The sequence below is a fragment of the Bos indicus x Bos taurus genome, chromosome X (assembly GCF_003369695.1).
Source record: "Bos indicus x Bos taurus breed Angus x Brahman F1 hybrid chromosome X, Bos_hybrid_MaternalHap_v2.0, whole genome shotgun sequence".
Classification (NCBI taxonomy): Eukaryota; Metazoa; Chordata; class Mammalia; order Artiodactyla; family Bovidae; genus Bos; species Bos indicus x Bos taurus.
In genome coordinates this window covers 17,784,532-17,812,095 of record NC_040105.1, presented here as the reverse complement: position 1 = coordinate 17,812,095, position 27,564 = coordinate 17,784,532, and the positions used below count along the sequence as shown (strand labels likewise).

At 42.4% G+C, this 27,564-nt stretch overlaps 1 protein-coding gene across 8 annotated transcripts in view; it reads left to right on the top strand.

Annotated features, from left to right (window-relative positions):
* The window catches only part of SH3KBP1 (SH3 domain containing kinase binding protein 1), a 333,390-nt gene that overhangs the window by 77,979 nt on the left and 227,847 nt on the right, over nt 1–27,564 (top strand). Inside the window, exon 1 of one of the 8 annotated variants that reach the window (XM_027533397.1) lies at nt 9–150. The exons of 6 other annotated variants lie outside the window; for them this stretch is intronic. In XM_027533397.1, coding sequence (XP_027389198.1) covers nt 97–150 — 54 coding nt within the window. In that variant the 5' untranslated portion in view covers nt 9–96. Of the gene's footprint in view, nt 1–8; nt 151–27,564 lie in introns of those variants that run through there. One more of the 8 variants, XM_027533393.1, reaches the window with a different exon arrangement.

The window sequence follows — 27,564 nt, the reverse complement described above, 5'->3', positions numbered from 1 at the left end:
ATCAGAGAGACTCGTAGTTCTCGCCGAGCACAGCACACACTCCTGCCCAGAGTTCAGACACAGTCAGCCCACACTCACCATTTCATACCCCACAGTATGGAGCTTTCCGCAGCCAAAGCCCCGAGCGCTGCTGCCGATGCGTCTGAGATTGTAAGTAGGCCATACATCTGTTTCAATTGTTATTCCGTCTGCATCTTTTGTAGCCTGTTGCCCGACTATTCTGTAGACTGGGAGGGAGGCATGATGGGGAATTTGGTCCTGGCTCAGTCCTTCCACGATGGTGAGCGATACCGCCTTCCATTTGGACCCAGGTGTTTGAGTTTTCTTGTTTGTGGAGGAAGGGAATTTCTTCCCCAAGCCCTCCTCTGTGACAGAAGTGACTCTCGGTTGATGGCGGCATCCATAAAGATTTCGAACAGCCCTGTCGTCTGGTGGGGTGGCTCTTTCCTTCTTCTGACCACTATCAATGAGTTTTTTCCAGGGAACACGGCATACAAGACAACCCCAGCCAGCCAAGCCCACCCGCGAACCCCCAAGCCTGCAGGTGGCCCTTTCACGGGTGAAGTGTCTCTGGCGAGGGTTGGGAGCAGGTAACATTTCTGAGGTAGCTGGCAGAGTTGGGAGGCTGGGATGAAGGCAGGTGTGGAGTCCAGCTTTCCTATAGTGGGAAGAAACGATGGGACAGGAGAGGGGGGAATAAAATGGGGGAAATAGGACAGAAAGAGCAGGGTCTTTTCAGACCACCGACCTGTTCCTCAGTGCCAACCCAGGTGGCACACGAGGCTCAAGTCCTCACTCAGCTAACTGTAGCCTGGGGCCACTCACAGAAACCTCTTTTAAGTTGTACTTTTCTCATTTGAAAGTTGTGATCGTTGCACATCATGGAAATGCTGGGGTATTTGGAGTGATGATTGTGAAAGTGCTTGGCACTTGGTAGGCCTTCCCTAAACCATGTATTTTGCCCTCCTTACCCCATCTCCTTCCTTAACGGGATATTAGACCACTGATCCAAGAAGTGTGCTGGACTATGAAGTGCCGCCTGTGTTGCTGTCCCCAGCTCGTTTGGGGGCAGTCACTGTGGCCATTGAGTTCTCGCAATTGGTGTCATAGGCTTATCTTACTCAGCCATTTAGCCTGGTTACCCTCTTATTCATAGGCACATGACTCCCCAGAAAAAGGAGGTCTTGGGGAGAAGTTGTGAGTGGGTCATGCCCATGTGCCACAGATCTGTTTGTGTTACAGACCATGGAGCCTGGGGACCTGAGTGTCGTGAGTCCTAGAGAAGAAGTGACCATTCAGAAGAGTCATTTCTTGTTCAGCTTTGAGTTTCTGAGTTATGAATACCTGTATTCAGCTGGCACAAGGGAGAAGATAAAGAAAAGATAGACCTCAAAGAACACTGCTCAGCAATTCATCTAATTTCGGATTCAGAAGTAGGTGTAGAGCACCGTCGTGTTGACTTGCCACCAGTTGTTTCGGTCAACCTGTTCATGGATTTAGGCAACCTCCATGTGCATGGATCAGTTCTCAATTGCCTTTGCACCATTATGTGTGTTTGCTTGTTTATGGGACTTTCTAGAGCCTGTCTTGTTAATTAGTTTTACTCTGTGCTTTATATTTGCTGACTGTGAGCTAATTGTTAGTAATAGTGTTCCCTTGTCAGTTACAAGTTCTCCCACCCCTTTGTCTCCATTGAATTCCATGTATTTTATCTCACATATAGACTAAAATTCTTTGTCTCTAGCTGGCAAGACCCCTCAATAACTGTATCTGTGAGCTCTGAGACAGTGGTAATTTTTATTATTGATTTTGGAGACATCATATCATAATCTGCACACTTTGTTTTGTGTGCAATGATTTAATAGTGTGCCTTTCCTCTTAACCATCATCAAAATCATGTGTCACCGTGTACCAACTTTCAGTAGCTCTCTCTTGCTCTTCATTGGACTCCATCATCTTGCCCATGGCTGGCTGTGCCTTGTGTGGTCTGGCACGTGCCTGTCTCTCCAGCCTCATCGTGGTCACCCTCCCACTTGGCCACTTCCTTCTCCCCTGGGCCCTGGCCACCCCAGCTCTTCCTGAGCCCTTTCCTGCCACTGGTCTCAGGCGCTCGGGGTGCTGTCTCTGGGGAGCACCCTTCTCTGGCTGCTGCTTGGCTGCCTCTTGCTCCACTTTCAGGTGTTACCTCAGAGAAGCCCTCCTGGGCCATCTTATCTAATGGGACTTCCTCCATTTTAGGTTTCCTTTCTCCTTTCCTGTCACATTGCCATATCTGTTTCTTGCAGAGTGCTTACATCACAGCCTGTAAATCTCTTGTTGCCTCATTGATTTTCTTGGCACTTGCTACCTCCTCCATTGGAATTTCAGCCCTGGTGCGGGCAGAGGTCTTGTCTGTCTTATTCCACTGTATCCCCAACCCCTAACTCCATTCTGGACACTTAATAGATGCTCAACAAATATTTGTTAAATAGATAGAGGCTTTGGATGAGGGATACAGTGGATGCCTTTTAAGTGGTGTGTTTCTACAACCTGATAAAGTTAGTTCCCGCTTTTCTGTGCTGGACTGTCCCATGTGCCTCCATCATCGCTCTGGTACTTTGGGAGCACTCCAGACCTTAGGACCCTGTTTCCCTCTCCTGGCAAGCCCATGGCTGGTATCCAGAGTCGCCCTCTAACTGTTGTAAGCATCACTTTTGTTCTCAAAATGAAAACCACCTGTCTTCAAAGTGATTTGCTTAAAACAAATGCTTATTTCTTTACCAAGGCCTTCCTCCCCTTCTGCCTTTTGCCACCTCCTGCCAAGAATAATGGGAAAACCCTCTTATCTTGGAAAGTGGTTTTTTCCTCTGCTCAGAATCCACAGCTGGATGATTTATCACCCAGTGTGCTGGGCAATAGCTTCCCTGCTCTGTCACTCTCAGACATCAGAGGCTTGAAGGGGGTCCCACGATGGGGGCTCAGCCTGGATACTGCCCGTCTTTGTATATTTCCTTCAAGCGTCCTTCCTACAGATAAGGAACCTAGCCCAGGGCACCAAGTGAATGGCGGCAAAATTGGAGACAGTGTCTTAAGTTCCCTGTGGTAGACTGTTAGCCAGATCATTGATCCTTTACACCAACTCCAGGAGGTAAATAATATCACTGCCCATTTTAGAAATGGTGAGATAGAGGCTCACAGAGGTTATGTAGATTGTAACCAGCCAGGATCAGAACCCAGGTCTCCTGGCTTCCAAATTCTATTGTCAGTGTACTCAGTGTTTCTTAGGCTTTTTTTCCCACTGTGTCCTGCAATTTTTAAAAAAAGTCTGACGACCTAGTATACATGTGCACATATAGTACACATGTGCATATACAGACACATACATGTAGGTGCAAAACATCTCCTGGAGCAGTTGTTGCCTTCATTGTGTATGATGCACTCTCTTATTCTCTATTCTTTTTAAAGAATGCTGGTCAGGCTATAGCAGGATTCCATTCTTTTTTTAAAGCTGAATAATTTTTCATTGTTTTTATATGCCGTGGTTTCTTGTTCCATTCATCCATAACTGGACAGTGAAGTTGTTGCGATATCTTTGTTGCCATGGGTTGGTGGAGACGGAAGTGGGGAGTTGCTGTTCCGTGGGTAAGAAGTTCCAGTTATGCAAGATGTATATACTGTAAAGTTCTGCTGTACAGCAATACTGTATTGTGCACTTAATTTTTAAGAAGGTAGTTCAAGTGCTTTTACCACCCCGCGCCCACACACAGAATGTTGGTGAGGACCTTCTAAGTTGATTGCATGGCCCACTAATTGACAGCAGTCTGAAGTGTGGAAACTCAAACACTAGTGTAGGTGATGTGTGATATATGCTTACTTTACATAGAGGTTTATGCGATGTAAGCTACTTTCTAAAATGACTGTGAAGTATAGCATAAGAACACATATAAAATGCACATAAGAGTAAGCTGTTTGAAGTTTTGGAAACTGAACATATCTGTGTAACCATCAGATCAAAACACACACCACTGATTTAAGCTTCTTTGATTCAAGACAGGCAGACGTGGAGTACAACAAGAAACAGATAGGCCCACAATTTGTTCTGAATTATGCACATCCAGCTTACTTGATGGAATTTCTCTTTTTAGATCCATATTTTGTGTTTCTAGTGACGGAACCAGACTGGTATTTTAGATCTAACAGCCACCCAAGAAGTGGAACAAGGTTTCTGTAGGGATCGTCAGAAACGGGCAGAAAAGGAGGCTGGCTGAACACGGGCCTGGCAAAATACGAATGAGGAAGAGGAGGGAAGGGCAGGACCTCACAGTGGGATATGGAAACTCAAGCGTGAGGATTTATGGTGATAATAATTGAGACCAATTTTACTGAAATTGACGATGGCAAGGAGGGTGTGAGGGAAGGAAGGAAGGGAATTTGTGATTAGAGTCCCAGGCCCCTAGAAGCCAGTGAACTTTTGTGTGAAATAAGGAATGTCTACCTCTCATGGTGAGTGTTGACTTTTAGAGAAAATTGTTTTAGCACACTGAAGCAAACTGCTTATTTCTTGGTGAAAGACATAAATGCATCTCAGTGCAAAAGCAAGCTACAGTTAACACAGCTTTTCAGCTTTCGTAATAAATGTGTTCTGCAAGCTGTCTAGGTGGACAAATTGTACACAGCTCTTTGTAATGGGATGTTCGTAGAAAGGAAAGAGAGCAAATACTTTACTGAGCTTTTAAACATTACATGCTCTTACAAAATTGTATTAATCAACACCCTTGGTGAAATGCAGTGATAGCAAATTTTGTCAAACTGTGCAACCGTTTCCTTGAATCAGGGTCTTTGGAATAATAATAAAGTCCTTTAGCTTTGTGGATTAGATAAGCTCTTACTCATTGTTCATGCTTGTGAAAGAGACTTGCAACTTTTATACATTTGGTATGTGTTTCCTGGCATTCTTGACCTGTGGTGCTCACCGTGGGTTTGTGCTTAATTCTGCAAGTGTTGTGACTGTGTTTGTGCAAGAAAAGTCCTGGGGCTGTAACACACACACTCACACACACTGTGGCACAGAGGAGGCGCCCCGCTGGGGACAGGGAGTGGGTGTGTCTGACTTATTCTTTGCTTGGAGCGGAGTGTCAAGCCAGGGCACTAAGTACTTGCTAGGTGAATGGAGGGAGAAAGGAAAAAAAAAAATCATAGCTAGCATTTACTAGTGTATGCTGTGTGCTTTGCCTCTTTTAGCTGATCTGATCATCAAAACCAGCCTTTGGGGGTGGGCACTGTGAATACCGTTATCTTTAGAGTGACTTCATGTCCCTGTTTGCTGGAGGACTGTCTCGGTATCTGCCTGTTGTCCTGGCATTGACATCAGTAGCATCCTTTTCACTCCAAAATGTCTTGGTTCAGATGATAAATTCTTTCACTCTAAAATTTTCTGGTTTGGATAGACAGAGGAGGAAACTGAGGCACAGAGAAATCGCATCACTTTCCATGGTCACCAGCCAGTTGGCAGTAGTGCTGGGTTTCTTCCTAGAAGTCTGACTCCAGATCTTGTTGCTTGACCATCAAGTTCTGCTCCTTCGCACTTTAGGCCAAGGAACATGTAGTATAAAAACAACATTCTTGATGGTTCAAATCACCAGTATGACATGTGACTCAGGGCAGGAAGAGTGTGCTGGGCGAAGACCCATTGCAATCCTCTGTGCATTCACCGATAAATGTAGACAATGAGTAGCTCAGGGTAATAACACTGTTCCTGTGTGTGTGGTGCTTCATCATTTACAGAACCCTTTCTCCTCCAGTATTGTGTTGAAACTTCTTGTGCGCTCTGGGGCGTGGTTGGTGGTATTTCCATTTTAGGAAGAAGGATGCAAGATCAGCACGCTGCTGTGGTCACCTGCCTGAGGTTTTACAGCCAGAAAAGGAGCTGATCCAGGATTCAACTCAGATATTCTGCCTCCATCAGCAGTGCATTTTCCATATGCCAAGCCATGCCTTATGCAGCTATTTGATGGTGCTGCCTTTAAAATTTTTTTAAATTGAAGTACAGTTGATTTACAGTGTTGTGCCAGTCTCTGCTGTACAGCACAGTGACTCAATTATACACGTATAGACATTCTTTTTAAAAATGTTTTTTCCATTATGTTTTATCACAGGATATTGAATATAGCTCCATGGGCTGTACAGTAGGCCCTTGTTTATCCATCCTGTAAATAATAGTTTACACTTCAAGGGTGCTGTTTTGGAGCATAAGCATGTCACCTGAAGATTCATTAACCCCAACACAGGACTTCTCAACCTTGACACTGTTGACATTTGGGGCTATTTAAGGCTATTGTGAGGCTGTCCTGTGCACTGTGGGATGTTTAGCAGCATCTCTGACCTCTCCCCACTAGATGCCAATAGCACACAGCTCCTTTCCTCACCTAGTTGTGACGATGAAAACTGTCTTCAGGCACTGTCACCATGTACCCTGGGACACAGTTGCCCCTGGTTAGACCTGGCTTTCCCTCTCCCTCTAGTTTCTGAAGCATCAGAAAAACTATTGAAAGCCCCACAAAGGGACAGAAGAAGAGGACAAGCGACACATTTCATGTGGGAATTTGCTTCCACGGAAGAACATTGGGTTCTTATCCCAAGGAAGGAAAACATAGCCAGCATTTTCGAAATCACACATAAGTTTTTAAAATAAAAAAGTTAGAATAAAGATGAATTGAAATATGCACATTAAAATCTCCTGTAATCCAACTGCCCAGGGATAACTATAATTTACAGTATGTTCTTGCTCTCCTAACCTTTTCCAACACATGTATAAATATGTGTATCATTTTCCAAATAGGGCTGTGCCACAAATGCTGTTAAAATCAGCTTTTTAAAAAATCTTAAATGTGCCACCAACATCTTTCTGTATCTATGCTGTTGAACTGCAGAGCATTTCATTGTATGGCTATGGTATAATTTATTCACTCAGCTTCCTGTTGTGTACATTTGTTTCATTTCCAATTTTGCTTTTGCTATTACATGCAAAGCTCTAATGAGGATTCATGTGTGTGCATCTAAGCCCTTCACAGCTTTTTTCCTTATAAGAAATAAGGAAATTTTAGCATCTAATGAACAAGATACCCAATTCATAATGTGCTGAATTGTATTTTGATTACATTACGTACTTTTGCCCCTTAAAATTATGAAAAGTGCACTGATCAAATTTTAATTATGCACTCAACTTGCAGAATGCAATGTGGAACGTTATTTGGTTTTCTGATTAAATGATGACTAATAAGACACCATTTAGATTTCATGCCTTCTTCATGAAAACCACTCTTAACTGTATCAGGCTACTTCCTGAGTAGGAATTACAGCCCACTGACAATCAGTAAGTCTTCTTTTAAGACTCTGTTCACTGCTGAGAACAATTTAGGGCTAAGTTCTCATGAATTCTCACTGCTCATATATTTTTCTTATATGTGTTTAAAATGGGGGAAAATAAAAAACACCCCACCTCATGGTTGAAGCACAACAGAAGAGCTTAAGTAGATTTCCCTACTTTACTTCCCTCTTGTTTTTTTTAATTCTCTAGAATTTTATTGCAACTACAAACAATAAAAACACAATTTTAAAAAAACCCCACAAACTAGACAGTATGCAAGGTCTGATCCAATTGGCTTTTTTTCAATTAATGATTCTTGCTATGTCTGCTCTTATTCTGTATAATTGGTGCCCTATTTGGGATTGTTTCTGGTTTTTCTTTTTTTCCTGCAACAAAGCACCCTATTTCATGTGAGTCCACCCATAGGATAAATGCCTCACAGTGGAGTTGTTGGGTTAACAGTCTCTCCTTAGGATTTTCATAGATATTGCTAAATTTCCCTTCCACCAATAGTATTGCCCTTCCACCTCTCTATATAGGGGGGCTTTCCTGGTGGCTCAGATGGTAAAGGTTGGGAAGATCCCCTGGCAGAGGAAATGGCTACCCACTCCAGCATTCTTGCCTGGAGAATTCCATGGACAGAGGAGCTTGTCAGACTACAATTCATGGGATCTCAGAGTTGAACACGACTGAGTGACTGACACTTTCACTTTCGTGTGTGTGTGTATGTGTATCTCCTGACTTGCTTCCATTGTGTATTTTTTTCTACCTGGCATAAACTATGGATTAATAGACTAGGGACACAATAGTTGAACCTCATCTATGGGGAGGGCCATAGTCTAGATTAGGAGGAGACCTCAGTCTCCCTGGGATTGGTTTTTGGCCTTGGAAGCACTTTTTGTACTGTGCTCAGTCATGCCTGACTCTTTGTGACCCCATGGACTGTAGCCTGCCAGCCTCCTTTGTCCATGGGATTCTCCAGGCAAGAATGCTGGAGTGGGTTGCCACGCCCTCCTTCAGAGGATCTTCCCAACACAGGGATCCACGTCTCTTGCATTGCAGGTGGATTCTTTACCCACTGAGCCACTGAGGAGACCTGGGGATACCTGGGGGATATGTATTCACTGGTTTTCTTCTGGGATTGGCCTGGAACTGGCTTTTTCTCTTGTCAAGTATGGAGTAAGAAGTATACATGTAAAGTTGGGTGATAATACCCAGGTAGACAACTTTCTGGTGATGTTTGATGACATGTCTCAGTTAGAATTGAAGTGGTTAGAAATGGACATTTGTTAATAAAGAGGTGACAACATTTACTTCTCACTGGGTCTCTGAAATAGAAGGGCCTATCATTTAGCATTTGGTACAGTGTACCAAATGTAACATGTCAATATAATAAATATAAATGTAATATGATACAATCATTTCATAATCATTTTCACTCCCCTTACGTTTTATGTGAAGTCTTTTCTGATGTTTTTTCCTTCTCTGTCTTTGTCTACTCGTTGGGGATAATTTTTTGTACTGTCCTTTTAAAAAACTGATAATCATGATAAGTACTACATTTTGGGTGTTTTGTTGTTTTATTATCTGTGACCAGCTTTGCCTCCCTAATCAAATGTTCACCATCCCTTGCTTTCTCGTCTTCAGAATCCTAGCATGGTGTTTGGGACATATGTGTTTGTGTTGGCTGCTCACTTCAGAACTTTCCTTATTTTATGGGGCCTCTGGGCTTGGTGAAAGAGAACCATCCCTGGACAGTCTCCGTTTTTTTGGCCCCCAGAACAGTGCTCATTAAGGTCTCTGTTGCCTCACTCTTTAGGGCCTTGCTTTCCTGCCCGGGGGAAGGCGCCATCATTTTATTGATGTTGTGTTTGAAGCCGTGGAGGCTGGCTGACATTTGAAGATGGTTCCGTGAACCCTGGTGGGCGCAGCAGCTGCCATGGCTCTGGGTAACAATATGAAGGGCCTGTGTTTTCTGAGAAGTCTGGGGGGTTTCTGATGGGCACTTCAAATGTTCACTCACTGCAGTCTTGACCAGAAGTTTTTGAGTTGGCCTGGGTGAGCCACCCTGAGGCTGAGATGCAGAGAGGAAAGCAGGGCTGAGGGAACCGACTTCTCCTGTCAGTGAGCTGGTGTCTCTTTGGGTTTGGCCTCCAGCGGGGCTCCTTGGGGGGTGAAGGGACTCTCCTCTGCCTTCTCTTCTGCCCTCCAGGGCTCACACCCGGGGCCTGCTGACAGGGCTCTCACGGGAGCTTCCAGAGGCATGGCTGGCTTTGAGCTCAGCAGCAAGCCTTAGAAAAGAAGCCACAGAACTTTATTTTTCTTATTGTTCAAGTAATATATTTTCTTTTAGAGCTAATAAAGAAGACTTTTAGGGCCAGGCAGTGTGATCCAAGGAGAATGGCCTTTGGCACCAAATGGTTCTGGGGTGGACTGTGAGCTCTGCAGCTTTCTCCTTAAGGGGCTGTTATGAGCCGAATTGTGTGCCCCCCCCCCCAATTTTTATGCTGAAGCCCTAACTTCCGGTTCCACAGAATGTGATGATATTTGAAGACAGGGCCTTTTAAAGGGGTAATTGAGTAAGAATGAGGCCAAACTGATTTCTGTCCTTGTAAGAGTAGGGGACTGGGACACAGACACCAGGGATGCGCACACCAAGCACAGACCGTGTGAGGACGCAGCGAGAAGGTGGCTGTCTGGAAGCTAAGGAGAGAGGCCTCTGATGAAACCAGACCTGCAAAGACCTTGATTTTGGACTTCTAGAAGTGAACTGTGGGAAATAAATTTCTGTTATTTAAGCATCTCAGTCTGTGCTATTTGTTACAACAGCCCTAGCACATGAAAATAGGTGCTTTTATCAAGTCAGCTTCTCTAGTTTTGCATCCCCCATCACTAAAGAGAGGACCAGAGCACCTGCCTGTCAGAGTCTATATGAGGGACAGACATAATCCTGGCTTAGAGCAGATACTCATAACTGGTGCTGGTGCTTTAATAATATAATGGTAGAAACTACCGCCCTTTCCCCCACCCAGGTTTTCTGGCCTCATCCTGCTATCAGGGTTTTTTTCCTTCCTTCCTTTATTTTTTATTCTTTACTTTTAAGTCCTTTTCAAACAGGGTTGCAAAGAACTCCTGGGATCAGAGGAGTACGTACATAAAGTAAATACATAAGTACTTTATGTATTTAACAAGCAATGAAACATTTTCTTCTGAGGAATCCTTTTCATCCTTTTAATCTTCTAACATACTGGGGTTCCAGGTACAATTTTATTTAGGACAAGGATTTTGCTGCTAAAGTTGATGGAAAGTGACTTTTGGTGTGGTATGTGTATTTCCTGGACCTAACATCTAGTTTGCTAGGGCTACCATCACCAAGTACCACCAACTAGTGGTACTTACACAACAAAAATTTATTGCCTCACAGTTCTGGAGCCTGGAAATCCAAGATGATGATGTAAGCAGAGTTGATTCCTTCCGAGGTTCTGAGGGTGAACCCGTTCCAGGCCCTATCTCAGAGCTTCTGGGGCTTTGCTGGCCTTGACTTGTAGATATATCACCTTGATCTTTGCCTTCATCTCTGCATGACGTTCTCTCTGTGTGCACACTGCCATTTCCAAATTTCTCCTTTTTGTAAAGACGTCAGTCATGTTGGATCAGTTCAGTTCAGTCGCTCAGTCGTGTCCAACTCTTTGCGACCCCATGAATCGCAGCACGCCAGGCCTCCCTGTCCATCACCACCTCCCGGAGTTCACTCAGACTCACGTCCATCAAGTCGGTGATGCCATCCAGCCATCTCATCCTCTGTCGTTCTCTCTTCCTCCTGCCCCCAATCCCTCCCAGCATCAGAGTCTTTTCCAATGAGTCATCTCTTTGCATGAGGTGGCCAAAGTACTGGAGTTTCAGCTTTAGCATCATTCCTTCCAAAGAACACTCAGGGCTGATCGCCTTTAGAGTGGACTGGTTGGATCTCCTTGCAGTCCAAGGGACTCTCAAGAGTCTTCTCCAACACACAGTTCAAAAGCATCAATTCTTCTGTGCTCAGCTTTCTTCACAGTCCAACTCTCACATCCATACATGACCACTGGAAAAACCATAGCCTTGACTAGACGGACCTCTGTTGGCAAAGTAATGTCTCTGCTTTTCAATATGCTATCTAGGTTGGTCATAACTTTTCTTCCAAGGAGTAAGCGTCTTTTAATTTCATGGCTGCAATCACCATCTGCAGTGATTTTGGACCCCCCAAAAATAAAGTCTGACACTGTTTCTACTGTTTCCCCATCTATTTCCCATGAAGTGATGGGACCAGATGCCATGATCTTCGTTTTCTGAATGTTGAGCTTTAAGCCAACTTTTTCACTCTCCACTTTCACCTTCATCAAGAGGCTTTTTAGTTCCTCTTCACTTTCTGCCATAAGGGTGGTGTCATCTGCATATCTGAGGTTATTGATATTTCTCCCGGCAATCTTGATTCTAGCTTGTGTTTCTTCCAGCCCAGCGTTTCTCATGATATACTCTCCATAGAAGTTAAATAAGCAGGATGACAATATACAGCCTTGACGTACTCCTTTTCCTATTTGGAACCAGTCTGTTGTTCCATGTCCAGTTCTGACTGTTGCTTCCTGACCTGCATATAGGTTTCTCAAGAGGCAGGTCAGGTGGTCTGGTATTCCCGTCTCTTGAAGAATTTTCCACAGTTTGTGGTGATCCACACAGTCAAAGGCTTTGGCATAGTCAGTAAAGCAGAAATAGATGTTTTTCTGGAACTCTCTTGCTGTTTCGATGATCCAGTGGATGTTGGCAATTTGATCTCTGGTTCCTCTGCCTTTTCTAAAACCAATTGGATCAAGTCCCAGTCAAATCACCTCATCTTATTGATTGTCTGCAAAGACCCTATTTCCAAATGCAGTCACATTCACAGGTATTGGAGAGTAAGAATATAACATCTTTTGGTGGATACAATTCAAGTCGTAACAGCAATGATTGGAACCTGATTTGCCATCTGTGTCCCTCTGCCTACAGCTGGCAGCTTCCCTAGAGGAGTGTCCTTGCCTGGTCTACAGCTCCCATCCATCATGCAGATTTAAGGTCAGAAGTCACCTCCTCAAAGAAGCTTTCTGTAGCTACTCTCAGCATAGACTGATGGAATGAATGAAATAGATTGTGGAGTAAAATTGAACTGTGACTGTGAATGATGCTGCTATTTTGCCCTAAGAGCATGAGGGAGCTTCTCTCTCCCCACCATAAATGTTACTTGTAGCTTTCTTGTATATCTTGGCTGTGTCACCACCACAGATGCTATTTAAGTATCATTTTGTGCCTGTGAATTGAGATGTCGGGTGCCTCCCGAATGTCATGATGTTTCCTGTTCTGTGTGCAGAGCATGCCAAGAGGACTCAATCTGTTGGATTTTAATTTTTTTTTTTGCAGTGAATCACAGCTTGATTATGATTGTACAGTAATTCACACATCAAAACTGGCTAGAACCCTTCTCTGAAGGACCTCTTGGGTCTAGAAAACCTGCAAGTTGTGAGTAAGGGAGACATTTCCTGATTCCAGTAAATTGGTTATTGTTGATTGAGTATGCTCTATTTGCTAAAACCTTGCTCAGTACTGTGCAGACCATAGGTAGCAGAGATAAAAGTTACGGCCTCTAGCACCACACAGTTCACATCAGATATTTGAAAAATAAACACCAGTCCACACAAAGTTGCATGAGAACGTGTAGTATAGAAACTAAGAAGAAAAGGCTGCTCACTGTGGGCCAGAGAGTCAGGACAGGCTTTGTGGAGGAACTGAACTTAAGCTTGGGCTGTACTGAAATGGGAAAAGAGCCAAGAAGAAGAGGGAAAATACTTGTCCAGGATAATAGTAACACACCAGGAATGTATGTAATAGTCCCACCATGTGTATTAAGCAACCTTGTTTTAATAAAATTGATTTTTTTTCACAGCATAGATACGATCTGGTTTAGAATAGGAAGATTTGGGAAACAGCTAAACTTCCCATCAACTTGGGAAGAATAAATTAGAGTAATCGCTGTACTATATGGGACACTGTACAGCCAGAAAAAAAGAATGGGAATACTTTTTACTGATATGGAAAGACCTCCCCCCACAAATAGATTGTTGAGTGAGAAAAGCAAAGCTTTGGAGAGTATGAATCATATACTAATGTATGATATTTGCTTAAAGACACTGGAAGATAGCCAAGAAACTACTTACAGTTAGGAGTGATAGTGGTGAACTAGAGGAGTGGGAGCTGGATTGCATGTGTCTCTGTGCTTTATTTCAGAGATTTGAATGATACAAGTGTATCCTATTCAGAAAGGTAAGAAGAAATCTAGGGATGCTGACCTTAGTGTTAGCTCACACTGTCACTCTGACATTGATTACAGTGTCTGGGGGCTTTGCCTTGCTGGGACAGAATGAATGAAGATTACCAGCCACACTAGACATTTAAGGGATAAGCCTTTGCATTTGTCCCGAGAAGGAAATTCTCTTAACCATGTTTTCACGTTTATGGGTTATCACTAGAAATGTTTCAAATGTGCGCTAAGTTGAGGGAATAGTATAAGGACCCCCCTTTGTGCCCATCATCCAGTTTCAGCAGTCACCAGCTGCTGGCCAGTCTCATTTCATGGCTTCTCCCTCCTCCTCCTTACTCTCCCTCTCCACCCCAATCTTGATTCTTTTGAAGGCAGTGCCTTTCTGATTGTTTTATTTAGAATTATGACTCGGACCTCCTGGAACCCACATGGCCATGCTTGAGGTGGAAAAAACTTTCTTGAACTGAATTTGACTCGTCTCCCTTGGTGTAATTTTAAAAAATTATGGTAAAATACACATAACGTAAAAGTTACCATCGTAATAATTTGTAAGGGTACAGTTCACTAGTGTTAAGTGTGTTCACATTGCTGTGCAGTGGATCTCCAGAACTCTCTCATCTGGTGATGTAAGAACAATTCCCAACTCCCCCTCCCACCGTTCTACCTTCTGTGTCTTTGAATCTGACTACACTAGGTACCTCATACAAGTGGAATCAGACAGTACTTGTACTATTATAACTGGCTTATTTAACTTAGCAGAATGTCCTCAGCGTTGATCTGTGCTGGAGAATGTGTCAGAATTTCCTTCCTTTTTCAGGGCAAAGAATATTTCATTGTAGGGATAGACCACATTTTTGTTTGTTCATTCATCTGTCATCTGACTCTGGGGTGGACTTGACTATTTGCCCCCTTCTAGAATATAGTGTTTTACATCTCATAACAATTTCATGCCACAGCACTATGATCCTCCAGTTAAGAGAATAATCCTGAGCAGTTTGAGAATTTTTATGACAAAAACTTGACCTGCAAAGACCAGCAAACCTTCCTCTCTACTCTTGTGACTGAGGACACCTATTTTTCTTAAAGCTCTGATATTGAATCTTGTCTCTCATTAGAATAGATTATGAATTTAGGGAGAACAGGGCAGAGGTGGGGAGGTATCTTCTTTTGCCCTCTACCTGGCACTGTGCTTGATACTGGTTGGGTGCTCATGAAATGTTTGTTACAGGGTGAACCCTACTCTGGACAAGTCACATAACCATATCTGTGTGATTAGGGAGTTAAACCCAATGAATTCTAAAGGTCCTTTTGGTTCTAGCACTGTTTGGGTCCATTAAATCTTATGATGAAAAGTTCAAACTCTGAAAGACTGGAGAGTCAGGGATGGGGGGAGAGAGATTTTTGGGAAGATCTGTTTTCAGTACCCCTTGAATTATATCCTGGAGACAGTTGCCTACAAATAGAACCACCCCAGGATATAGTATTTCTTAAAATAACATTTTGGATTTGAGATTTCCTCTTTGTGTGGTGGTAACATTCTTCGAATAACAAAAAGCCAGCAGCTAAACAGTTATTTTAAGTTTAGCTTAATTGTGTACCACGTTTTGTAGATATACAAGAATAGAAATGAAACCTACTCTTCACATCATCATCTTTACAAAGAATAATTTTACCATGAGCACAAATCAAGGCAATAGCAACTAAGTAAAAGAAAGCTTCCAGAATTAGAGATCAAAATCTGGTAAGGAAAAGTGGCGGGAGATACGAGTTGAGTATTGAATCTTGGTTGATTTTCTGAACTATGCGCTGGTTTCTGCATTTTTGTTTTAAGCCTGGTTTCCAAAAGACTCTTGCTGGCAACCAGATGGTCGTCAGATAATTGATATATGTTCATTTTAAGCCAATTTGGGGAACGGTGGCCTGGATTTTCCAGTAGAAAGATTTAGTAATTCTGTTGGTCTTTAAATGCCAGCAGGGTTTTTTGGAAGTTGAGTTCTCTAATGTCTTGGAAGTAACCCCTGGAAAATTGGAAGCAATGAATTGATTGCATGATGTACTTAGGATAAAGTTAAGGATATGGATACAGTTATTTCTGTTATAAATGTCCACCTTTAGAAGTGGTAAAATTTGTAAAATTGGTTGAGAATTTTTTTTTATTGTTTACAGTTTTTTCCCATTTGTTTTCTGAAACTTGAGTTAATGAATAAGAATAGGCATTTAAAATACACTCATGATTTTATTCCCTGTGATTAGAGAGTTGGTCAAAGTTCTTGGGTCTACTACTTATTATCCTAATGACTGCTTTTCAAAGAGAGAAACTTTTTAAAAAATAGTGGGGTTTGCAATGAGAAAAGGGGTCATGAGTCAAGATGCTTAACTTAATTACATCTTCAGGTTCTGGGAATGAGGATGTAGACATATCCTTTTTTGGGGGGGGTCACCATTCAACCCACTATAGTGGGAGCACCAAGCCAGGATAGGGCCCTTGTAGGAATCATACTGTGGGCCTCAAGAAGGAAGCAGAGGGAAAGAAACTCTTCTTTGGAAATAGTTAAAAGCAGCTCCTATTTGTATTTTGGTATTTAATTATCATTATTACTTTTATTGTGGTAAATTGTATATAACACAAAATTTGTCATTTTAATCATTTTAAATGTACAGTTCTGCGACATTAAGTATGTTAACATTGTCATGCAGCCATTATCATGATCGATCTCCAGATCTTTTTCATCTTCCCCAAACTGAAATTTTGTACCTATGAAACATGAACACCCCACTTACCCTTCCCTCAACTTAGTATTTTTTAAAAATTCTTTCAGTGTTTTAAAAAAGTGCTATGTGATCATTTTTAAAAATCTGCCTGGTCATTTAAAAAAACAGTTAAAGTAATTTAATGGAGGTATATTTTACATATCATATAATTCATTCAAGTATATATTTCAGTGATTTTTTAATAAATGTATATGGTTGTGCAACCATTACCATAAAATGCTTTAGAATATTTTCACCACCCCTACAAGGCCCTTCACGCCCATTTATAGTTTTCTTTCCTTCTCCCGGTCCTACTGTCTGTCTCTATAGGTCAGCCTTTTCTGGATGTTTCATATAGAGTTTTAGTTAAAACTTAAAAACAATTTTTTTCTGATTGTATAATGTGGAGAAATAGAATCCCATCACCTGGGAACTCATTAGCAATGCAGAATCTCAGTTTCCACCCTAAACCTACTCAATCAGAATCTGTATTGTAACAAGACTTCCAGGGAATTCTTAAGCATAGTAGATTTATAGAAGCACTGAAACATTGTATTTACCATGGTGATCCTTTGAATTTCTCAAAAATCATTACATGTCTTCTGAGAATAGTAAAGTCCCACTGTAAGAATATACCGCAGTCTTTTTCACCAGCCACTTTAGGGCAGACCTCAGATTTCCCATCTTTTTTGCCACTGAAAATAAAATTATGGTGGCCATCTATGTATGTAAATCTTTGTGCCTAGTTTCATATCCACTATGCCAGTAATTCCATTTCTTGTAATTGTCCTAAGTCAATAATTAATAGATGTTGTTGTTCAGTCACTAAGTTGTGTCCGACTCTTTGTGACCCCATGGACCACATCATGCCAGGCCTCCATGTTCCTCACTGTCTCCCAGAGTTCACCCAAGTTCATGTCCATTGAGTTGGTGATGCCATCCAACCATCTCATCCTCTGTCGTCCCCTTCTCCTCTTGCCTTCAATCTTTCCTAGCATTAGGGCCTTTTCCAGTGAGTCAGCTGTTCACATCAGGTGGCCAGAGTATTAGAACTTCAGCTTTAGCATCAGTTCTTCCAGTGAGAATTCAGGGTTGATTTCCCTTAGAATTGACTGGTTTGATCTCCTTGTTGTCCAAGTATACTGATAAAATTTAGGAAGTGTGTATAAATGGTGATCAGTGTCGTTGATCATTTAGCACACCATTTTCCTGGAAACGAGACCTCAAGCCAAGCAGATAATGGGAAATCGAGACCCCAGTATCTGATGTTAGAACATCTTTCTAACTCTCGCCTCCATCTTCTTGAACTTCAGTTTCACTGTTGAATAAAATGAATCAACAAAAACGGCACCAAAAGGTGAAGTACAGATTATTACTAAGCAGTGGTAAAATAGAAAGCGACAAAAACACGGACCTGTGTGTACTTTCTCATCTGTTAGAATCCTATACTCCATTACCCTCCAGCCTCCCTTGATCAGTTATTCCCTTGCAAGCAGTCCAACATGTGCCTCCTGGAAGCCCCTGCTGCCTAAATAGTCTATAACTCACTCCTCCTCCTAGATGGGAGGTGGCTAGGGGGTAGAGCACATCATGGAAGTGCTCATTCCTGAAAGTTCAGAGCCATCTCGCCACTTCGGAGGGTCTTGGGCCTCCTGGAACCTTGCAGTGGGGCAACCTTTTTTGTTCCTCTGGACAGAGGTTCTCATGCCAGGGTGTGTGTCAGCACCTCTTGGAGGGCTTGGTGGCACATAGGCTCCTGGGCTGCATCTCCATGGTTTCTGATTCAGAAGGTCTGGGGCGATGCTGGAGAATCTGCATTTCTGACAGGTTCCTGGGAGATCCACTGCTCGGGGCCTCCTCTCTTCCCCTGCGATCACATCCAAGTAGGTGAAGCAGGGCGCTGGACGACCTGTGTGTTTAAGGTTCCTGTCACTGGGGATCGTGTCCAGGCATGCAGATGCAGTGCCTTGCTGTGGGGGTGCTTGCTTGCTCAGTTGGTGAAATTTGGCGAATGAGTGAGGCTTTACATAGGCCCTTCTGAGTACAAGGAACAGCAGCTCATTCAGGTTACTTCACATAGCTAGACTGGGATTACTGAGTCATTTAGGGAAATAAGGGACTGAGGAAATATGAACAGGAGCCCCAAGTCTTTAGGGCCTCATGGGAACTCGATCTGAAAAGCCAGGAGCTGCGGGCCCTAGTATTTCCCTTAGCGCAGGGCTGAGCTGAACATGACAACCTTTCAGCCCCCAGCTCTTTCTTTTTCTTGACTTCCTCTCCTCCCCATAGGATTTTCCCCTCAGTGGGGCAGGGCAGCTTCTCCTGGCAGGGCCCAAGTGATAGCAGGCTCTTTCCCCACACAGCCCCAGCCTGCTGGTGGTGGCAGCCATGGTCCTTAGCTAAATGGGGAGTGGGTGATGGAGCCTTGAGTTGCATTGTCCTCTGAAGACCTCGAGGGGTTAGCTTTTCCATTTACCCTGAAAGGCTTGAGGACAGTGAATGGGTAAGGGGAGATGGAGGGCACCTTTAGTCACCTTTATCTGGACTTTACCAGTTGTCTCTGAGTGGGCCTTTGTGGTCTTGGTGGTGGCCGTGTGCTGTTACAGTACAGATCCAGATGGCAGGTAGTTGGCAGGTTGGTATAAACCAGAGATACATTAAAAGAGTCAGGATGGCAGTGGCTCCTGTGAAAGCTAAGGGAGGAATTGACTCAAAGAGCCCACTGTCAAGCTAGATTTACACTTAATTCTATTGTCTGTCAGCCCAGGGCCCCTCACTTCCTAGTGGCCACCTCAGCTCGTCACCTACCCTTCTTCCTGGGAGCGTGTGCTCTATAGAGCTGCATCTGTGAGGCAGTGCTTTCCCTCCTCCTCCAGCATCTTCTTACTAGACCACCTGAGCAAGGATCTACACACCTAGGTCAGAAAACATTTCTGTATCAGACTCCCTCCAGCAGTACAGGTGATTCCAGCTGCCCTGTGGAAGAGTGGCCATTTATGTGTGTGGTATTTTGAGAATTCAGACTTTAGATCATTTCTTTTTTTAAAAAACAGATTTGATATGAACCATTTTTAAAGTCTTTATTGAATTTGTTACATTATCATTTATGTTTTTTTTTTTTTTTTGGCCCCGAGGCATGTGGGATCTCAGCTCTGGACCAGGGATCGAACCTGTATGCCCTGCATTGAAAGGCAAAGTCTTAACCACTGGACTTCCAGCGAAGTACCATGACTTTAAATCATTTTGAAGAGGATATCTTCTGAGGTCTTTATTTTCTCTAAACTGATGGAAGCAGCTAAATCAGTTCTTCTTGGGGAGATGAATTCTTGGCCCTTTCTGTCATCCTTTGGGCTAATCATGTTCCTGCTAAATATCGACTGAGCTCCCTGTAGGAGAGGGAAACCATCTTATTGTTGCCAGTGTGCAAGGGCTAAATTGGGCTGCAGTGCTTGAGAGTGAAATTATTAAATATCAATGGGGGATAATAAACGTGAAGTAGCTTGCAAATCTTTCGATATTATAGCTATTTCAGTGAAAACACAGCTGCTAAAATACTTTTCTAGGTATAATTGAGAAGGTAATTTTCTCTAAGGCCATTTAAGCCAGGTCTCCAGTGCCTTTGGACCATTAAGAAGTACAGATAGGGGTGAGTGGGTCTCTGAGAAGGGTGGCTCAATGTGAAGCTGCTGCTGCTGCTAAGTCGCTTCAGTCATGTCCGACTCTGTGCGACCCCATAGATGGCAGCCCACAAGGCTTCCCCGTCCCTGGGATTCTCCAGGCAAGAACACTGGAGTGGGTTGCCATTTCCTTCTCCAATGCATGAAAGTAAAAAGTGAAAGTGAAGTCGCTCAGCCGTGTCTGACTCTTCTTGACCCCATGGATTGCAGCCTACCAGGTTCCTCCGTCCATGGGATTTTCCAGGCAAGAGTACTGGAGTGGGGTGCCATTGCCTTCTCCGCAATGTGAAGCAGAGATACCTAAAACACAGAATGGTGCCATCGAGGCCCAGGTTTTCCTTACAGACCAAGGACTAGTTTGCTGTGTGGTTTATTAATGGACTAGAATTAACACTTGACTAATATAGCTAATTCTTCCTTTTGGAGTTAATTACACTGAATTTCCCCCAGTAATGAATGATTTTGAGTAAGCAGGCATGTCAATTTAAGATATAGTGTGAATATTTCATTAAAAACATTGAATGAGGCATGATGTTTAAATCAGTAGTTGAAAATGTGAGGCAAAACTTTCCCCAAAAGGCTTATAAGCTGAATAAGAGCAGTTAGGAAATCAAGCCCACCCAGTATTTCAATTGTTTAGAAGCCAAGTGAATATGAAAGAAAAGAAACCCTCCTCTGGTTCCATGACATTGTCCCTTTCCTGACATACGGTGGAGCTTTTGCCAGTGGTGTGGTGCTTTACCTCAACCAGGCTGACAGGAATGGAGGGAGCCTGGCTGGGCACAGACTTCAGCTTATTTGGGGGGTTAGTTGTGAAGACCTGTGAAGAGATTTGCTTCCATTCAGGGTGGACCACTTTTGCCCTGATAAAATCCCCTGATGGCAGGCCTCAGATGGAATTTCCACAGACTGCGGTCTGGGGACTGGTGACAAATTCTTTATGAGAATTCTGTGTGACTCTGAAAGCCTTTCGGGGAGGGGAGTGGGGGAAGTGCTGTTCAGCTGTTGGCTTTACTCACCACCCCCACCCTCAGAAGCCCGGATGGAGCAACGCTCAGGCAGCCTCTTGGCAAGTCTGATGTATTTTGAGGTCTAGCTTTGCAAAGTAGGATGGCCCCTGCAATTATTACTTTTTTCTAGTCAGGACTTTTCTGGATTTCTCTAGAATTGAGAATACAGTTTCTAAAATGTAAAGGTGAAAATGCATTCTTTTGGGTTTTAACACATGCTCTCAGTTTATTGGGGAAAACAGTGTGAACTAGAACTTCCTCAGGTTTAAAAGTTAACTGAAGATTACCAAAAGGATATACACTGAAATTTCTTTTCACTTGGCTCAAATGATTGCTGACAAAAGTTAAGATGTAAGACCAAATCACACACTACGGGGTACGACATCAAGTACTTTTATTTATAGTAGAAAATAGGGAAAAGATACCATCAGGGTCAAACCCTTTTAAAAGACAATAAAAAAAGACCCTACAGTTAGGACTATGGAGAGATTTTTTTTTTTTTTTTTTTTTTTTTGAGCTGTGAGGACCGTTTGGAAATCAGGACAGTGACTGATTTCTGAGGATTCTGCTCCTTCAGATTGTGTATCCTTTGTGAATGCTACTGAATAGCTGCTAACTCTTTCCTACAGAAGGTAGCACTGGGTGACAGAGTGTTCTCAGGAGATGAGCCGTTCCCCAAAGCCACATGCCTTTCTCAGAGCAGTGCCGTTAGCTGAGACCTAGGGAGGAAACACGGAGCCAGACCCTCTCTGGCTGTTCATTTAGTTGTTCTGAAAATGATGGTTCGCATAGAGGTGTCCGCGCTCGCAAGACAGCAGTTTGCTTGGTGAAATTTGCATTTGAGTTCAGAGAGAGAAGCTGAGATCTGTGACAGCAGCAGTGACTGTGGGTGACTCAGATATGCACATGAACCTGTGGCCTTACAGTTAGAGAAAAGAAACACACATTTTCTGCTCAATTTGAATAATTGGAAATGAGGTAGAATTCCAAGGAGCAAGCTGTGATCTAGGACAAAGGAGCCCCTGGAATGAGTGACCACTTGGTGAGCTAGAGGCAGAGAGTGGAAGGAAACACAGCTCAGTATAAGGTTACCTTCACGATGGTTCACCTCTGGGGCCTGATGATCTCTTTTTCTGGGTGTCTCTGCTCTCTGTGTGTGTGTGTCTGTATTTCTCTCTGTATGTGTCTGTATGTCTATGCCTGTTTGTGTCTGTGTGTCCATCTGTACGTGTCTGTGTCCATCTCTGTGTATATCTATCTGTGTGTGTGTCTGTAGGTCTGCGTCTGTCTGTACATCTATGCCTCTATGTGTCTGTGTCTGTCTGTCTATATGTGATCTCTCTCTCTCCCCTGAAATAAATAGGCTGCTCCAGGAACTCTTGTCAGGCAGGGTCAGCTGGGCTGAGTTGAAGCCACATCTGGTTTCTGACCAGTGCAAAAAATGCGACAAGCAGACAAAAATAGGTGACAAAAATAGGTGCGCTTCAAAGCCCCACACAGTGACCAGGTTTCCTTATGGTCATGATATCTGTCATCAGGGTGGGGGAAGGTGAGGAGGAGGAGAGAGCTGCAAGTTTTGGAATTGTGTGTAACTTGGGGCTCGTATCCCCCACCCCACCCTTTCCCTGACAGACTACCCCCTCACTTCTCTTTTTGCATTACTTTCATCCTCGCCCGTCTCCATGGGATATTCCCAGAATTCATAGTGCTTTCTTTGACTTTCTGTTGTGCAGAAACCTTTCCTCCTGGGAGTCATTATTATAGCTCCCGTTAATTTTCATGTTCAGTGTTCGGTATTGCAAAGGAGAGGAAATGAGAGAGGGTGGGTGGTGACTCAGGAAGCTGGGGAAATATCCCTTATTATGTCTAGAATTTTCCCCTTGAATATTTAAAAACTGGCCCCAAGCTGTTCTGGCCTGAATTTTCTGATTGCTATCTTTCCATTGACCTCTCTCCTTCAATTTTTTCCCTCTTACTTCTGCCTTGATGGTCTCAAAGCTTCCCAAAGCTGTTACAGGTTACTGGAAACCCCCTTTATTGAAAGATGCTCTTCAGCTATTTGAATTCACCTCTATCAATGGATTTCTCCTAACACCACTCCTAGAGGCAGAAGGGGCTCTCTTATTGTCGATAATAACTTTGAGTTTAAAAAAGGCCACTGTCATTAACAATAATTTGAATAAATATCCTGAGCTCTTTTCCCTCTTTTTCTCTTCCAGTTTAATCAATGTTTTGAGTCTCTTTAATTTTCTTACCACCAGCACAGGTATTTTCTTTCTTAATGTACATATTTAAAATGTATAAAATGAAGAAAAGGACATAAGGTGAAAATAATTTTCATCCCACCTTCTAGAGATAACCATGGTTGAGAGTTCACATTCTGACTTTCCAGTCATTTGTCTTTTTTTTTTTTTTTCGGTCGTTTGTCTTAAACATGGATAAGTGTAATTTTTCTACAAAAATGGGATCGTAGTGTAGGTGGTGTTTGCAGCCAATTTTTAAAAAAGTTTTAATTGTGGTAAAATATATACAGTGAAAGTGTAATCAATTTTAAAAATATTCAAAACTATTAATGTTTTTATTTTTAGAATAAAACAACTAAGATAAAACCAATGCTTAGCAGAGGAGAAAAATTAAAAATAGTGCACTAAAAAAATACATTCTTAAAAGAAATAACCTCATTTCACCTGGGTACCAAGTCTTCATTCTAACCAATTTTTAAGTTTAACATAGTATCACTTAGTTTTCTACAACATCAGTAATGTTTTGCAAGCTTTTTGAAGTTGCAGAACCCTCTCCTCAAAAGCAAGACAGATAGAAGCAGAGCCCTACCATTGAGACAGGCGTGGGGAGCCCAGGGCGATCTTCTCAAGGCCCAGGTCCACCTTCCCTGTAGCTTTGGGGGCTTCTAGGCATCCTGGCTACTCTCAGTCATTGACTTTGAAAACACAAAGCCCTACCTCACTGTGTCCCAATTGTTAATAGCTTGCATGCTTGCATGCTCAATTGTGTCTCACTCTTTACAGCCCCATGGACTGTAGCCCGCCAGGCTCCTTTGTCCGTAGGATTTCCCAGGCAAGAATACTAGAATGGGTTGCCATTTCTTACTCCAGGGGATTTTCCCAACCTAGGGATTGAACCCTCATCCCCTGCATCTCCTGCATTGGCAGGCCGATTCTTTACTACTGAGCCACCTGCGAAACCATTGTTAGTATCTTAGATTGCTCTCTTTTCTCATAAAGAGCAAATTGTGCTCCTTTACATACACCTTTGAGTACATCTATGATTACTTCTTTTGGATAAGTGCCTATAAGTCAAGTTACTAGGTTTAGAGTTTATGAGATTTTTTTTTTGAAAGACATATGATCCTTGTTGCCAACTGATCTTCCCAAAAGTGTGCCAACTTGGACTGCCACCAGCAGCACTGGAGAAGGCTCCATTCCCCATTCTCTGGTTACAATCTCCCTTACAAATTCAGTGTTTCCTGCAGTGTATCTCATTGTTTGCTATTTGCATCTCTGGTTACTACTATGTTTATATTTTCATATATCTGTTGACTATGTGTAGTAGTATTCATAAATTTTGCCCATTTTAACAGTTAGATGTTTGTCCATGAATCCCAAGGTTAAGTGGGTGAGGAGGATTGTGGTTTGAAATTCTCAGTCAGATTTCAACATAAGAACTTGGAAAGGATAGCATTCTGGTTTTCTATCTTTGATTTTATGATACTGTGTGTCTTATCTGCCATTTAGAAATGCTCTATAATATTGATTAGAGAGAAGATTAAAGCCAGTAATTGCCTTGTTGGGGGATTTTCCTAGGGGTTTTGCTTATCTTTATTACTCTATTCTCAAATTGTAATGTGAGAGTTCAATCTTTTGACTTATTACAAGCACACACTGTATTGAACATCTTCTGCTTGAGAAAGACATGAAGTGTCCCTTGTTCGTTTTGACATTTATGTCATAAGTAACGTCAGCCTTACAAATAGCACTGTAGCTTTGGGGATTTGTGTTTAGAAAGTGGTTAAAACTTTTGTTTCCTTCTGTTTGTTTGCCCAGTGATGCTAAATCAATAATAATATTGATTAGAAAAGGAGCAAAAGCATGCAGTGGCTATTTGTAATGCAAATAAATTATAATACAGCTTTAAAATTATGTTCAGTACAGTCTTATAAGCAGTGGAGAGCCTCTTTCTGTTTAACAAGAGGTTTATCTACTTTGAAGATAGGAAAGTTTACATGGATGTTACTAACTAAAAAACTATGTACTAAACTTGGGCCGACAGGAAAACAAGATGTAAAATGCTGAGTTCTCTCCATCATTTCAACCCAAATGCCTTCAACAGTCACATCCAGGCTTTTGTGGGTGTCAGAAATGTCTGAAAAAATTAATGTTGTACTCATGTGTTGACTCATAAATCAGACCATGGGATTACTCATCAAAAAACGCAGAATTGGGTATCAGTCTTGGAACATGTCGGCTTCATTTTAATTTCCCTATTGTGGACATCTATTTCATTTTGAAAATTTAGCATATTCTATTTCTTCCAAACATAGACACCACAAATAAGTATTTTGTATCTGTTTCTTTCCTTCAAGGAAAAGAGTTCTTTGCCCAGATTACCTAAGCTCTAAGACAAATACCAGTCAAAATTGTTCCATGTGTCCAGGACAGAATGCCCATGATACATGCTGTTTGGTTGTGGGGCTGAGTCAGTTACATTGGGTGGATTTTAGCCTCACTCTGAGTGATTATTGGGCTTGTGGATAACATGTATTTAAATCTCTCATTTATAAGGTGGAATATAAGTTATAAAATGATGTTAATTTTGGTTGAACCCTATATATTACTGTGCACTTTCCCCACCCCCCTCCAACATAGCATAAAGCCTTAAAACAAAGTCACCAGCATGCTCTTTCTGCGTTTAACCTTTTGGAGGTGCCTTTTATTGTTGAGCTGGGATGATTATAGCTGATTGGCCCAAATGATCAGAGAGCAACAAGATGGCTCAGGAAGATAATAAATCCCGCAGTTCTATGCATCTGTGTTTGTGGCTGTGTAAAAATCTCAAATTGCAACTGGCATGTGTGTTTTGTGTGTTCATGTGTTTCGTGTTGGATTGCAGTCGACTGGAAAATTGATACTAGTGCGATGCGTTATCAACATGTCTCCTACGTGTGACCTAAAACCACGCCACTCGTTTGTTGGACTCCCCAGTGTGCCCTGGGTTCAGAGCAAATTAACCTCCGTGTAAGAAGTGCTGAAGCTGAGCTCCTGTCAGTGGTGGGGGCAGGGAGAAGGTTGATCACGAGAGGACAAGGGCAGTTGAGAAATTGTTCGACATCTCAGCCAGTTAGTTATTGTAGCTCCCCAGCACATATGAAAAGAGAAATGAGAATAACTGCAATAGTGATTATTTTCCTTCATTGCTGCGTCCGCCTGCTATTTACTGTGAACATTCCAGGGAGCAGAGCTGCTAAGCAGAGGCTGGCTTTAAAAACCCAGAGTCTCAGGCATGCTGTGCCTGTTTTTCCAGCATTGAGGGATGAGGGTGGGGCAGGGCTGTCACCAAAGTTTTAGATCTATTTTTAAGCTTAAAGGACAAATTTTATAAATATGAGCTGCTGCTTATCCTTAAAAAAATAAAAAACAACCCTTTCTACTCTAAAAATAGTTGGTTGGGAAAAAGTTTGTGAATTGTTTATTGAAGAAAGATTCAGAAATTCAGCTGAGTGTGTTTTCTAATAAATACATTAAAAAGTATACAGGCACACATTGTTGTTTAGTTGCTAAGTCATGTCTGACTCTTTTGTGACCCCATGAACTGTAGCCCACCAGGCTCCTCTGTCCATGGGATTTCCCAGGCAAGGATACTGGAGTGGGTTGCCATTTCCTTTTCCAGGGCATCTTCTCAACCCAGGGATCAAACCTGCATCTTTTGCTTTGGCTGGTGGATTTTTTACCACTGAGCCACCAGGGAAACCTATACATATACACACACACACATATATTTATAAATATATATGCATACATATATTACATATATACACACACATATATATTTATAAATATATATGCATACATAAATATATGTAACACTGTGTAGCTACTGTCTGAAAGCAGATGTGGCTTCTTGGGAAAGAAATGAGATTTCTGCGTTATTAATGCCAATGTAAGAATGTAGAAGAAAGTTCAGAATTTTTTCTCCTGGCATTCCTTTTCAGACCCTCCAAATCCTTCTCATTTCTTATCACCAAATTGGTACGTTATCTCTTTAGAGAAGGCGTTTCATTCTCCCCACACAGAATAAATGGCTCCAACTTCTTTGCTTACCAGTACCCGTGACTCTACTGTAACACTTCGTATGGTTTTGTAATAATCTCTAACGTTTACCAGAACTGTTCTAAGTTCAGTTTATTTTTTTTTTTAGTTGTCATAACAACTCTTGAGTTAG